Here is a 13,602-nt window from a genome sequence, read left to right on the forward strand (position 1 = left end):
CATCTGCCATCTGCTGGTCATCTCCCCAAACGAGGGCAGCAATTCAAAGCCAGGAGCACGTGCTCCATTCCGCCCTCCAGGCTCCTGAGTCCACTGCCTGCTGCCTGCTCAGGCGCACCCCAGGAATCTGGGACTTGGCGGGCGCTCTGAGGTGCAGGCGCCACCAAGCCGGCCCCTGCGGGCCTATTGAAGACATCCATAGACGGTGACTCCTTCAGTCTGGAACAATCCCACAAGCTGGACGCTGTCATTCACCTTGATCGGGGAGAAACAGGAATAGATGCAAATGACGCTGGCCTCAAGTCTTCATGAAGCAGAAGCCCTGTGTACCCCACCCTGGGGTGTCCGCGAGGACCAGGACTGACGCCCTGCAGTCCTCGTTACCAGGGCTGCACGGAGCAGGCACGCACGACCGTGGCGTTCCCAGCTGTCTGTCAGGAACCTTCTCTCTGGGATGTGTGCATGCTGTCCTGTGCACCTTGCTGCCTCCCTGGTCCTCCACGTGTGCAGCCCCCGCGGTAGGGGAGGCGCGGCTGGGCGGGACTCCCGGTCCTGAGGACCAGGCTGCCCTGGACGCGGAGGCGGGGAGAGGCGCTCAGGACCTCAGGCGCCCGCGTGCACCCGCCCCACAGCCCGGACCGCTGGGCCCGGGGACGCCGCTCGCTCACAGCACTGGCGGCGAACGTGCAGTCGCTGGGAGGGCCCGGACCGCTGGGCCTTGAGCAGCCTGGGGAACTCCGCAGAGGGAAGGGAAGCCCCGCCCCAGCCTCTGAGTGTCTGAGGAGAGGTTGTTCCGATGCCGAGGCCGGGGGATGCACAGAATGACCCGAGGGAATTCCCCCGTGCTCAGGCTCAAGTCTCGCATGTGGGGTTCAGGACGGGAGACAGGTGTTCTTTGGGGGGAGGAGGCGGGCCGCGAAGCTTAGTTTGGCACATTTTCTCGAGAGGCTCTGCGGCACAAACAGATTGCAACTGCCCGACCATGCTCTCAACGGCGGATCCCTGGGCCGGGGCTTGGGAGACGCTACGGAGAGATGTCCATCACGGCATCGCCCCGCCCCCGAGGACAGCGAGCACCAATCGGCCGCGTGCAGGGCGGGGGCAAGGCCAGGGGAGGAGCCTGCTGTTGTCCCAGCAACGGCCAGGGAGCCCGAGGCGAGGGCGGCTGCGGAGGGGTCAGAGGGGTCGCGCTGTCAGGGAGGTCCCACGGGAGGCGCCAGGCCGGCGTCGCTGGCGCCCGCGAAGAGGACGGAGTCGGCCCAGAACCAGCATCCGGCTGCCGCATTCGCTCCCACTAGCCGTTAAGCGCTGTAGGTAGAGAGACGCAAGCGCTCCGGGTAGGGGCGGGGCCGAGGAGGCCCTGGACTCAAGACGCATGCGCGCTGGAGCTGGGCGGGCGCCGATCGACGGGAGGCGGGGTTTCCATCCCTGTGGGTGGAGCTATCGGCCCCTGGGGCGGGACTGTCTGCGGGTGTTACCTGGATCAGGAAGAGAGTTGTTATCACCTGTTCCCCATCTTCTGGGGACACTGAGTCTGCGGACTCAGGGGGTTGACCAAACTAGGTTGGCGACCTACTTCTGCCCCTTAACCTGGATCACTTTTGGTTTATATTTTAAGGATTTATTTATTTATTTAAAAGGCAGAGAGAGAGAGATCTTTCATCCGCAGGTTCACTACTCAAATGGTCGCATGAAAGGGGCCCGGGCCAGGCTGAAGCCAGGAGACGGACTCCATCCTGGTCTTCCCTGTGAATGGTTTCAAGCTCAAGTGCTTGAAACACCTGCCGTTCGTTATCAGGAAGCTGGATCCGAAGCAGAGCAGATGCACCGCAATGGCACACTGCTGTGGGATGCGGGAGTCCCAGGGGGATCCCTTGGACAGCGAGGCTCTGGCTGGTACAGAGTGGGAGGGCACCTGCGGACAGCCCTGGGGTAGGAGCCTCAGGCTGTTGGGCCTGGGCGTGATCAGAGGATGCAGCTCCAGGAGCAGCCAAGTGATGCCAGCACTGGGGGCGGAACGGGAGGAGGAGCTGGAGGAGGGATAAAAAGCAAGGGTTTCTGAGACTTTTCCAGCATACCTGGGAGGGCTTGGCGCTGCGCTGGTCTGAGAGGACGCCACCCTCCTCACGGCCTCTGCGGCTTGCTCCATCCCCGCCTGCCTCCTGCACAGCGACCCCGGTGCTGACCAGCCGTCCGAGCCACAGACCCTGCCTCCCGGCTCCGGACCCCGCGCAGCCTAGCACCTTCCCTCCTCTGGGGAACGGGTCTCCCAGCCCTGCTGCGGCCCCCTATTCAAGACCGCCCACTCTTCCGTCGCATACCGAGACAGCCCTGCTTCTGCCTTCCTGAGGGCCGCGGCTTTCCCCTGAGACCCTCAGCCTCCCTATCCCACCCTAGCCCTGTACGGAGTGCGTCGCCTCCCCCATGGCGCCCTCCGGGATGCGACTGCTGCTGCCGCTGCTGTGGCTCTCAGTGTTGGGGCCCGGCCGCCCGGCCGCGGAAATGCCCGACCGCAACGCCACCGACCTGGAGCTGCAGCAAAGGCAGCACCTGGAGGCCTTCCGTGCCCTGCTCCTGTCCAAGCTGAAGACCCCCAGCCCGGAGGAGGAACCAACCATTCCGGAGCCTGACGACGTGGACCACAGCACCCGCGAACAGAACGAGGAGGGCCTTGAGCTGTTGCCCCGCTACTTCCGCAAGGAGGTCACCCGCGTGCCAATGCTGGACAGCAACCACGGTGAGCTCCGAGGGACAGGGACCCGGGAAGGAGCCGCCAGGGGGCGCCGGAGGGCTGGGGTCGGGGAGGAAATTACCTGCAGAGGACACAGCGGGAGGAAGGGGACCCCTGGGTCACAGGAAACGTGGGGGAGGGCGTGTCCTAAAGACGGGGGCGCTGAGCTCCCCGACCCTCAGGGACTGGTCCTGGAACAGTGCGCCAGCTGCACGGGACCCGCGGGGTCGAGGGAGGTCCCGGGGGACACAGGCAATGGGGTAGAAGCCGTTCCCTCCGCAGGGCACGTGGAATGCGGGGGTCGCGGGGTGGGAGCTGCAGAGAGGGGTGCTCTGTGGGGAGAGGCTGAGCCCCTAGTCTGTGGGAAAGGGAGCCAGTGAGAAAGCTGGGCAGAGTTTGGGGGTCACGAAACGGAAAGACAGAAGGAGCAAAAGGTGAGGCGAACCGCCGCAAAGTGCCAGGAGCGTGGATCCGCTTCCAGGGCGCACGGGACAGGCAGGACTGCAGCGGTCGTGGCAAAGAGGCGGAGGTCTGCGTGATGGGTGCGGGCATGGGACGCGAGGCCGGCGGTGGGATGAGGAGGCTGGCAGGAGAGAAGCAGAGACCTGGAGCGCGTGCCCAGGGTGCATGCAGAGGGTCGCGCGTGCTTGCAGCCGGAGTGAAGGCACAGAGCAGGGAATCCCAGGAACCAGGACTCCTGGGTCGGGGAAGGGGCTTCCGGAGAGGGGAGGGGCGTGGGAAAGGTGTGTTGGGATGGGGCAGGGGGGGCAGTGGTGCCAGGGCGCTGATTGGAAAGACCCTACTCACCGCGGGACGGGAGGGGCCGGACCTGGTGTGGAGCATTGGGGAGAGGTCTGGGCGGGGGCTCCTGTGCGAGTCCCAGGTGAGAAAAGTGTGCAGGTAGGGGTGAGGTCCCCCCCTGGGTGCCACGCGCAGCAGGAGGAACACGAACATCCCGAAGAGGCAGGAGGACCCCGCAGGGCTGAAGGCCGGCAGTGTGGACCCCAGAGTGGCAGTGGCTCCCGCGGAGCCCCGCCTTCACGTTCGCCTGTGGTGTAGACGGTTGTGTCACTGTGCGCCTCCTCTGCAGCTGTGTCCACTTCTCCCCCAAACACGCGTGTCTCTGCGCGGGTCCATCGTGCCATCTCCTGGCACCGCGCTGGTCTCCCTGCTCACCCGAGAGCCCCCGCCCCATTTCCTGCCGGCCTCCCTCCCCCGCTTCCTGTTTCTCTCCCCTCGCAGCCGGATCTCCTGGAGCCTCAGTGTCTCCCTCTGCCAGGTGATGTAATCAGGTGCCTTCCTCAGAGCTTGTTGTGAGGGGCAGATGTCTTCACCCTCGCAAAGCTCTGGGCACAGCCTCTGGGAACAGTGCTCTTCAGCAGGCTGGTGACTGGGTGGCCGGTGTAGCCCATGTGCCCGCCCTCCCCAATCCTGATTGGCTGTGCACCCGCTCTGTCAGGGCTTCCTCTGCGTGGTCTCTGTCTCCCACCTGGTCCTGCAGTTGTTTCTCTTACAGATGAGGATCTGGCTCAGCGGGAGGACTCCTCCCCTCCAGGGTTCCCCAGGGCCGCAGTCAGGAGCCCCTGAGTGGAAGGCACAGAGGTGGACGCTGCTGTTGAGGTTCAGAGGGACAGAGCCTCAGGGTCAGGGGGGAGTGAGTGCCCCAGGTCACACAGCACAGAGGCAGCAGGGGCTCTTCCTGACCCCAGGCTCTCCCCATGACCCTTCCTCTTGCAGTGCAATCCCCATCTGAGCTGGGGGCCTGGGACAAGGGAGCCACACGGCCACTCCCTGGGGGGGCAGATGGAGGCCTCAGGTAGACAGAGTGGTCAGGACCCATGGTGCAGGGCAGGGAGCCCACCCAAAGGGACCCTGGGCCTCAAGGTCACTCAGCTGAAAAGTGTCAGAGTCCAACTCCAACCTGGGGGTGCCTCTGCTTCTTTTACCCCTGCCAAAGCTCTGACTCCTCTGTCTGCTCCTCCCAACTAGAAATCTACAAAAAATACAAAGATTGCGGGCACAGCGTCTATATGCTCTTCAACATGTCAGAGCTCCGGCAAGCAGTGCCCGAGCCGGTGTTGCTGTCCCGGGTGGAGCTGCGCATGCAAGTGCTCAAGTTACAGCAGGAGCAGCACGTGGAGCTGTACCAGGTGAGGAGGGAGCCTGAGCTGTGGCCAGGTGGGGGTGGAAGGCTGCTGGCTGCAGGTCCTCATAGATGGCCCCGGGAGGGGGAGGAGCACAGACCGGGGACTCCTGGGGCTCTGGGGAACTTCGCACTCTGCCAGGGTTTTCAAATGCTTGGAAGGCTGGTGTCTTAGGAGTTGGGTCCTGAAGAAGTCAGGACTGTAGAAAGTTGGAATCTCTGGACAGGATGAGGCTCCAGATGTGTTCTGTCCAGTGTTGGTCATTAGCAGGGAGGTGAATGAGAAGTGGAGCAACCAGGGCTTCATCCACTGCTCAGTGGGATGCTGGCATCACAGGCCGTGGCTTAACCTGCCCACCACACCTCCAGCCCGAGAGTCCTTTTCATTTCTTATTGATTTCTTTGAGAGACAGGGACACAGGTGTGTGTGAGTGTGCGTGTGTGTATATACACACCCAGCTGGGAGGGAGCTGAGAACCCGCCCAGGTCTCCCATGTGGGTGACAGGGACCCAACTACTTGAGCCATCACCCTCCACCTCCCAGGTCTGGACCCAAAGGTCAGGGCTGAGTCAGGCTGAAACCTGGAGCCTGTAACTCCACTCGGATCTCCCGCGTGAAGGAGGGGCCCAACTCAGATCAGCCTGTGCTGCCCTCTGTGGTGCGCTGGCAGGAAGTAGGATTGGAAGTGGAGCAGCCTGGACTCCAATGATGCTCCTATGGGATGCCAGCCCCGCAGGCTGTGGCACAGCACACTGTGTCCCTACCGGCCCCAGACTCCTGGATTTGTAGACATGAGTCTCCTGGGACTGCTCAGGCCCATAGCTGGCCTTCCTGGGCTTTATCAAACACTGGAGCACAGAATGACACCTGACTAAGCCTTCAGCTCAGAACCAGCCTGTCACATCTGCCGACTGAACGCTCAGCACAGCCCAGGTGCTGGCACCACAGGCTTGGCCTTGGGGCCCCTGCAGGTGGGGAAGTGCCTTGACTTTCATCATTCTCGGCCTCCAGAGGGAAGAGCAGTTCCTCAGAGAGTGGGGTAGCTGAGCAGCCCCAAGGAGCCTCTCGGGTGCTGTGGGGGAGTGAGTCTGGGGGCCGCTGAGTGGTGCCTGGAATTCAGCTGGAGTTGGGAGCGTGGTCTGTGTGGTGAGGGTTGGTAGCATCTCTGGCCTTCTCTCTCCCCGTGCTTTGTCCTCCAGAAAGACAGCAGTGATTCCTGGCAATACATCAAGAGCCGGAATCTGGCACCCAGTGACACAGATGAGTGGTTTTCCATTGTTGTCACCAGAGTTGTGCGGACGTGGCTGAGCCGTGGAGGTAAGGATCGCAGGTCTACCCCACCGCTGCTTCTCCTGGGTCTGCCCCCACCCCCTGTTGGTGTCAGAGGCACTCAGAGCTGGGAGATGAGTGAGGGATCTGTTCTTGGATCATCCATGTCCTGATCACCTGCCTTCTGCCCTGCCCTGTGACAGGTGATGCAGGGGACAACAAGCCTGACCAGGACAGCCCAGTCCTGGCCTGCACAGAGCTCATCATCATCTGGGTGGGTGGGTGGGTGGGGGTGGTTAGCTGTGCAGTGATGACCCAGAGTGGCCATGCTGGGTTGAGGAGCCCAAAGGGAGTGCCTGGCCCAGCCTAGGTTCGGGGAGGGCTTCCTGGAGGAGGACGTTTCTGAGCTGATGTTGGAGGGCTGAGTAAAATCTGGAAGGAAGCAGTGAGGGGCCGCGTGTTCTGGGCAGGGAGCAGCCGTGCAAAGGCCCTGAGAGCAGGCAGAGCGGGGCACAGTGCATCTGCCCAGGAAAGGACTGGGCCATTCCTCTCCCTCGCTGAGTCCACAGTGCCCAGGGGTCCCTCCTAGTCATGCACGCATCCCAGGACTCCCCTCAGGCTCCTGTCCTGGGCCCCGCCCTGTGTGGGAGGCGTGGGGGACACAGTGGGAGCAGGACAGCCCTGGGTCCTGCCCTCCTGGGTCCACTTCCCTCTGCACTTAGCAGTTCCTGCCAAAGCCCCGGAGGGCAGCAGTGACCTGGAAGGACCAAGGCTGTGAATGGGGAGGCAAAGGCAGAGGGGTTGGGATGAGGGTGGGGAAGCCCCCATTGCTGTGTGGGCCCAGAGCAGGCACCCAAACTCATCTGGGGGCCAGGAGGGCTTCCTGGAGGAGGGCAATTGTGTGGAGACTCACAGGAGAATTCGTTAGGCCAGGTGCAGTGAGGGCGCCCTGGGCCAGAGAGGGTGCCTGACAGGATCTCCCGTGTCTGGGTCGCTGTCTGTGCAAGCACACAGCCCAGGGCCCGCAGGCAGGAGGAGCTTAGAAACCATCACTCACTCATTCCAGTCGCCTTTATCCCACATGTGCCCTCGGGAAAGCCCCAGGCTGAGCTTTGTCTCCCAGCCTCGGCCCCCTGTGTGACCGAGGGCAGGTCTTGTCCTTTCTGTATGTCAGCTGCTAGGCCTGTCAGATGGACAGTGGGGGGATTACAGGGACAGCACACAGGGAGGGGTTAGGTCAGGGCACCCAGTACCTGTGAGCTGATTGGCCTCTGCTGGTCCATCCCTCAGTGTTTCCTCCAGATGTTTGTTTCTGTGCTTAAAGATTTATTTATTTAAAAAAGGATTTCTTTATTTATTGAAAGGCAGATTTAGAGAGAAATAGAGATCTTCCATTGACCTGTTCACTGGCTGGGACGTGCCAGGATGAAGCCAGGAGTCTGGAACTATCAGGGTCTCCACGGTGGTGCCAGGGCCCAGAGCACTTGGGCCATTTCTGCTGTTTTCCCAGGGAGCTCTCTGAGGTCGTGCAGCCAGTGGACTATCTTATGGTCCAGCTTCAAAGCTGCCCACTGGGACGTCAGCATCCCACATGGGTGCCTGTTCAATTTCCGGTTGCTCCACTTCTGATCCAGCTCCCAAATATTTGCCAGGGAAAGGAGCAGAACTGCACCCACATGGCAGAGCACTATGAAGCTCCTGGATTTGGCCGGGCCTAATCCTGTCGATTGCCGCCATTTTGGTAGTGAACCAGCAGATGGAAGCGCTCTCTCTCCAACTTTTTTTTTTTTTTAACATTTATTTATTTATTTGAAAGTCTGTGTTACACACACACACACACACACACAGAGAAAGAGAGAGAGAGAGAGAGACACTTCCATCTTAAATCCGCTGGTTCCCTCCCCAATTGGCGGCAACGGCTGGAGCTGCACTGATCTGAAGTGAGGAGCCAGGAGCTTCTTCCGGGTTTCCCACGTGGATGCAGGGGCCCAAGGACTTGGGCCATCTTCTCCTGCTTTCCCAGGCCATAGCTGAGAGCGGGATTGAAGTGCAGAATCTGGGACTCGAACCGGCGCCCATATGGGATGCCAGCACTGCTTGCGGCGGTTTCACCCACTATGCAACAGCACTGGCCCGCAACTTTTTTTTCTTCTAACTGTGTTTCAGTTGAATAAATAGTTTTTTTGTTTGGTTGGTTGGTTTTTGGTTACTAAGTCAATCTGCCAGAACTCTAACTGCTGCTATGGAATGCCAGCGTCTCAGTTGGTGGCTTAAACTGTTGTACAACTACGCCAGCTCTGAGATCTTTTTTTTAAAAGGTTGTGAGTCAGGCCCAGCTGAAAACAAAAAAAACTGAGATTCTCTCTCTGGGTGCACCCTGCTTCTACTGAGAACAGTGAGGAAATAAATAGCCAAACACCAGAGGTCACATGCTATGGAGAACAAGGTGATGTCATGGTCTGGGAGGGTGTGCATCCTGCAGGGCTCACTGAGGAGGTGATGTGAGCTGAGACCTGAAGGGGACGCTGCTGGCAAAGCAAAGAGCTGAGCCCCATGGTGGGGGCGGGGGGAGGGGAGGGCTGTCCAGGCAGGAGGAGCCCCTGGAGTTTGCTCTTTCCTTCCACTTCCTCCAGGGTCTGGCTGGGCCTCCCACTCAGACTGCCTTCCCTCTCCCCACTCCCACAGAGGAAACAGAGGGCTTCCGCCTCAGCACCCACTGCTCCTGTGACAGCACAGATGATGTCCTCCAACTGGACATCAACGGTGAGTCCCAACCTGGCCCAGCCCATCCCCGGCTGTGATCTGTGTGTGCCTGCATGTGCTCATGTGTGTGTGTGTGTGTACCCCCAACCCCACAAATCAGCCCTGGACCACTGATCTAGAGAGCCTTCACCCTAACAGGGATCAGTTCCGGCCGCCGAGGTAACCATGCCGCCGCTCATAGCATGAACCGGCCCTTCCTGCTCCTTGTGGCTACCCCCCTAAAGAGGGCACTGAAACTATATGGCACCTGGGACCACTGAGCCCTGGACACCAACTACTGCTTCAGGTGAACATGGTGGTCTCTGACTGTGGCCTTCCGGGCTGTGCCCCTGGCTGAGCCACACTCGGCTGGGCTTCTCTTTAGCCTGAGGGTCGGGACCTGGCAGCTGGGTTGGGACCTGGGAGGCCTAGAACGTGGGTCCCGGGCCCCTTCCTGGTGCAGTGCAGCAGTCGGAGGCTGTCAGGATGTGGGCACGGGAACTGGAATGCGGTGTGGCAAGGCTGCCTTGCTGGGGGCTTCTGAGTGTCTGGGGCTGGAGTTCTAGAATGCTGGGTGAGCGTCTGTGACTGGGAGCAAGGCCGCTGGAGTCGAGGAGGCTGCCTGCTGGGAGCCTAGAGGGAGGAGACTGTGCGTTTTGGGTTCCCACACCCCGGGCAGATCGGAGCCCCCAGTGCTGGCCCCTGGCGTTGGGACATTAGGCTCCCAGGGCTGGGACCTGGGCTGAAATGGGAGCCCTGGCTGGGTGTGGAGGAAGTGGGGATGCTGACTGCCCAGGACAGGGTGCGGGCTCAGCCAGGGAGTGCAGGGCCTGGCAGGCGGCAGGCTGGGCCTCGTGTGCTGGCTGCGTGTGGCGGGAGGCTGCATGGGAGGGTGGAACGTGGGGTCCTGGAAGGCCTGGCGCCTGGCGAGCTGGGACGCGGGAAGGGCGTCTTGGAGCTGGAGCGCCGGGTCCTCACAGCCCAGTCAGCTGGGGCCCAGGTCCCTGGAGTTCACTTAGAATGTGAGGGCCGAGCGGGGAGTCGCAGCCCACCCCTCCCCCAGGAGAATCTGTGGTGCTGTCCGGGCTTTCTTTCATGGCGTCCCCGGCTGGACGTCACCCCTTCCCCAGGGCTCTTCCAGCACCAGATCTCACACCTGGGCTAGGACCCCCAGGGAGTGAGGGGCTGCGGTCCTGAGCACCCTGGACTCTGGGAGGCAAAACAGGAGCTCAGCGGCGAGGGCGCTGCCCGGAGTCAGACCTGGACCTGCTCAGGGCTCTGGGCCACGGGGACGCAGGCTGCGGAATCCAGACCTGGGAGCCCGATCCAGGGGGCACCCCCTCCACACACACACGTACCAGGGAATCCAGAAAGTTAATTTGGAATTGGAATTAAAAACCTGTAATTTTTTTGGTGCAAAAAGATTTTGTGATATCTCTGTGGAATTTTTTTTGCAATGTGTATTTTCCACTACTTTTGAAAATAATTTTCCATCAAAAATTACTTTGCCCAATCATAAGTATACATAAGTAAGTACCCCTGGGTGGGCGTTGTGGTATAGCAGGTAAACCTGCTGCCTGCACCGGCGGCATCCCATATGGGCTCCAGTCTGATTCCTGGCTGCTCCACTTCTGATCCAGCTCCTGCTAATGGGCCTAGGAAAGCAAGAGAAGAGGGCTCAATGCCTGGGCCCCAGCACCCACGTGGAGACCTAGATGAAGCACCTGGCTCAGGCCTGGCCCAGCTCCAGCGGTTGCCTCCTTTTGGCCAATGAACCAGCGGATGGATGAGCTTTCTCAGTCTTCCTGTATTTCTGTAACTCTGCCTTTCAAATAAAATAAAGAAATAAATAAGCAAATAATCTGTTATACGGTAGTTATACATATGTATATACTTATATAAATCATATATAAATATACATACAAATATATATTTGTATATTATATAAATGGGTAATATATATTATAGATTATAATACATATAAGTAATGTTTATGTATGTATTTAGACTTTATATAAACATTGAGTATATAAAAATGGATGGGCGGCTGGCACTGTGGCGCAGCAGGTTAAGGCCCTGGCCTGAAGCGCCGGCATCCCATATGGGTATTGGTTCTATTCCCAGCTGCTCCTCTTCCTTTTTTTTTTTCTTTTTTTTTTTTTTTGACAGGCAGAGTGGACAGTGAGAGAGAGAGACAGAGAGAAAGGTCTTCCATTATCCTTGGTTTACCCTCCAATGGCCGCTGGATCCGGTGCACTTTGGCCTGTGCACTGCGCTGATCTGAAGTCAGGAGCCAAGTGCCTCTGCTGGTCTCCATGTGAGTGCAGGGCCCAAGGACTTGGGCCATCCTCCACTGCCTTCACAGGTCACAGCAGAGAGCTGGACTGGAACACGGGCAACCGGGTCAGAATCCGGCACCCCGACCGAGACTAGAACCCGATGTGCCGGCGCCGTAGGCAGAGGATTAGCCTATTTAGCTGTGGCGCTGGCCACAGCCAGCTGCTCCTCTTCCAACCTAGCTCTCTGCTATGGCCTGGGAAAGCAGTAAAAGATGGCCCAAGTGCTTGGGGCCCTGCACCCACATGGGAGACCTGGAAGAAGCTCCTGCCTCCTGGACTTGTATCCGCACAGCTCCATTTGTTGCAGGCAGGTGAGGAGTGAACCAGCAGATGGAAGACCTCTCCCTCTCTCTGCCTCTCCTTGCTCTGTGTAAATCTAACTTTCAAAATAAAAAAAAAAATTAAACCATAAAAATGGGTCCCTGCACTGTGGCATAGCTGGTTAAGCCACCTGGGATGCTGAAATCCCATATGAGTGCCACTTCAAGTCCTGGCTGCTATACTTCTGATCCAGCTTCCTGCTAATGGCCAGAGAGAGCGGCAGAGGATGGCCCAAGTTCTTGGGCCCCTGCACCCATGTAGGAGACTTGGAAAAAGCTCCTGGCTCCTGGCTTCAGCCTGACCAGGCCTGGCCATGCAGCCATTTGGGGAGTGAACCAACGGCAAAGGAAGACCTCTCTCTCTCTCTTTCTGTAACTGTACCTCTCAAACAAATGAATAATTTTTTTTAAAAAAAGCTTGTATTTATTTATTTATTTGAAAGAGAGGAGAGGGAGAGATCCCAAAACGGTGCAACAGCTGGCACTGGTCCAGGACCAAGCCAGGAGCCAGGAGCTTCATCCAGGGCTCCCAGGGACAGTTCTCTGCTGCCCTCCCAGGCTCACAAGGAGGCAGCTGGATCTGAAGTGGAGCAGCCAGGACTCCACCCAGCACCCATTTCGGAGGCCTACACCGAAGTCAGCAGCTTAACCTCCTGGGCCTCAGTGCCTGCACCAATCAATCAGTCTCAAAAGAATAAAAGAACAGAGCCTACCCTTAAGCACTCAGAGGTTTCTGTGCCAGGCTCCGCCCAGGGCCAGGTCTCACTGCCCAGAGCCACCGGCTGCTTTATGTGCCAGCACAGGCATTCAGAGCTGAAGGGGCCAGAGCGCCTGGGTGACAGGGTGACTATGGGGCCAGCACTGTGGTATAGTAGGTTAAGCCTCTGCCTGCAGTGCCGGCATCCCATATGGGTGCCAGTTCATGTCCTGGCTGCTCCATTTCCCATCCAGCTCCCTGCTGATGTGCCTGGGGAGGCAGCAGAGTATGGCCCAGGTGCTTGGGCCCCTCCACTCATGTGGGAGACTGGGATGAAGCTCCTGGCTCCTCCCTTCTGATGGGCCCAGCTCCTGCCATTAATGGTGTGGCCATCTGGGGGAGTGAACCAGCTGGTGGAAGATATCTCTAACTCTGATTTTCAAATGAATGAATAAAACTTAAAAAGAAAATGCAGACTTTCCCACTGGTCAAAACAAACAAACAAAAGGCTACATGTGAGCAAAACAGAAAAACACGGTGACAGGCATGAGTGTCCTGCGACGCTGTGAAAGAAGACACAGCCCGGACCCAAGTGAAGACGGCCTCTGAGTGGCCTCACTGGCCCTGGTCCATGTGCAGGGATGGTGCGACCCCTCCCCCACTCCCATTCACGGGGTCTGCACCCGTGGCCTCAACCAACCACAGAGCAAGAATTCTCCAGGGGAGGGCACTGGGCAGGTGGTTCAGGCATGTGTGGCATGTCCGCTCCCGTATCAGTGGGCTGAGGTTCAAGTTCTGATTCAGCGTCCTGCTAATGCGCATCCTGGGAGGCAGCGGCCCACGGCGAAAGCAGTTGGGAGACAGAAGGGGCTCTCGCCGGGGCTTCAGCCTGCCTCAGGTCTGGCCATTGCCGCACTTGGGGGAGTGAACCAGAGGACGGAAGGTGTGTCTCGCCCCCCTCTGTCACTCTGCCTTTTACATAAACAGACATTGTCGTGAGTGCCTGCTGTCATGCAGCTGGACAATAGCAAGTGCGACGTACGACTTGTCAGTCACGGGGAAGAAAGGAACAGCAGGACACAAGGCTGTCTTTCCAATGAGAGACTTTATTGCTTATACACCAGGGATTTTTTTATCACACTACTCATCAACATGCTCATTGAGGTCAATACGTTTATCAGTATCAATATACTTATCAATCTATACTATTGAATACACATCAAGAAACTTAACACCACTACTTAATCATGACTTAATTTAGCTACTTAGCTTAACGTAACTACTTAGCTTAATCACCTAGCTTAACATAATTACTTAACACACTTATCAATATCATTAATATCACTACCAAAATGTCAAT

General features: G+C 58.6%; 1 protein-coding gene across 4 annotated transcripts in view; it reads left to right on the plus strand.

Annotated features, from left to right (window-relative positions):
• Window positions 1–1,126: 1,126 nt before the first annotated feature.
• The window catches only part of LOC138843186 (transforming growth factor beta-1 proprotein-like), a 33,663-nt gene continuing 21,187 nt past the window's right edge, over window positions 1,127–13,602 (plus strand). The window contains exons 1-7 of one of the 4 annotated variants that reach the window (XM_070062153.1): window positions 1,130–1,310; window positions 1,670–2,737; window positions 4,721–4,881; window positions 6,075–6,192; window positions 8,830–8,907; window positions 9,046–9,193; window positions 10,527–10,754. In XM_070062153.1, the coding sequence (XP_069918254.1) occupies window positions 2,425–2,737; window positions 4,721–4,881; window positions 6,075–6,192; window positions 8,830–8,907; window positions 9,046–9,167 (792 nt within the window). In that variant the 5' untranslated portion in view covers window positions 1,130–1,310; window positions 1,670–2,424 and the 3' untranslated portion in view covers window positions 9,168–9,193; window positions 10,527–10,754. Of the gene's footprint in view, window positions 2,738–4,720; window positions 4,882–6,074; window positions 6,193–8,829; window positions 8,908–9,045; window positions 9,194–10,526; window positions 10,755–13,602 lie in introns of those variants that run through there. The other 3 variants (XM_070062152.1, XM_070062151.1, XM_070062150.1) reach the window with 3 other exon arrangements.

Source organism: Oryctolagus cuniculus, chromosome 18, assembly GCF_964237555.1.
Source record: "Oryctolagus cuniculus chromosome 18, mOryCun1.1, whole genome shotgun sequence".
In the NCBI taxonomy this organism is placed as follows: Eukaryota; Metazoa; Chordata; class Mammalia; order Lagomorpha; family Leporidae; genus Oryctolagus; species Oryctolagus cuniculus.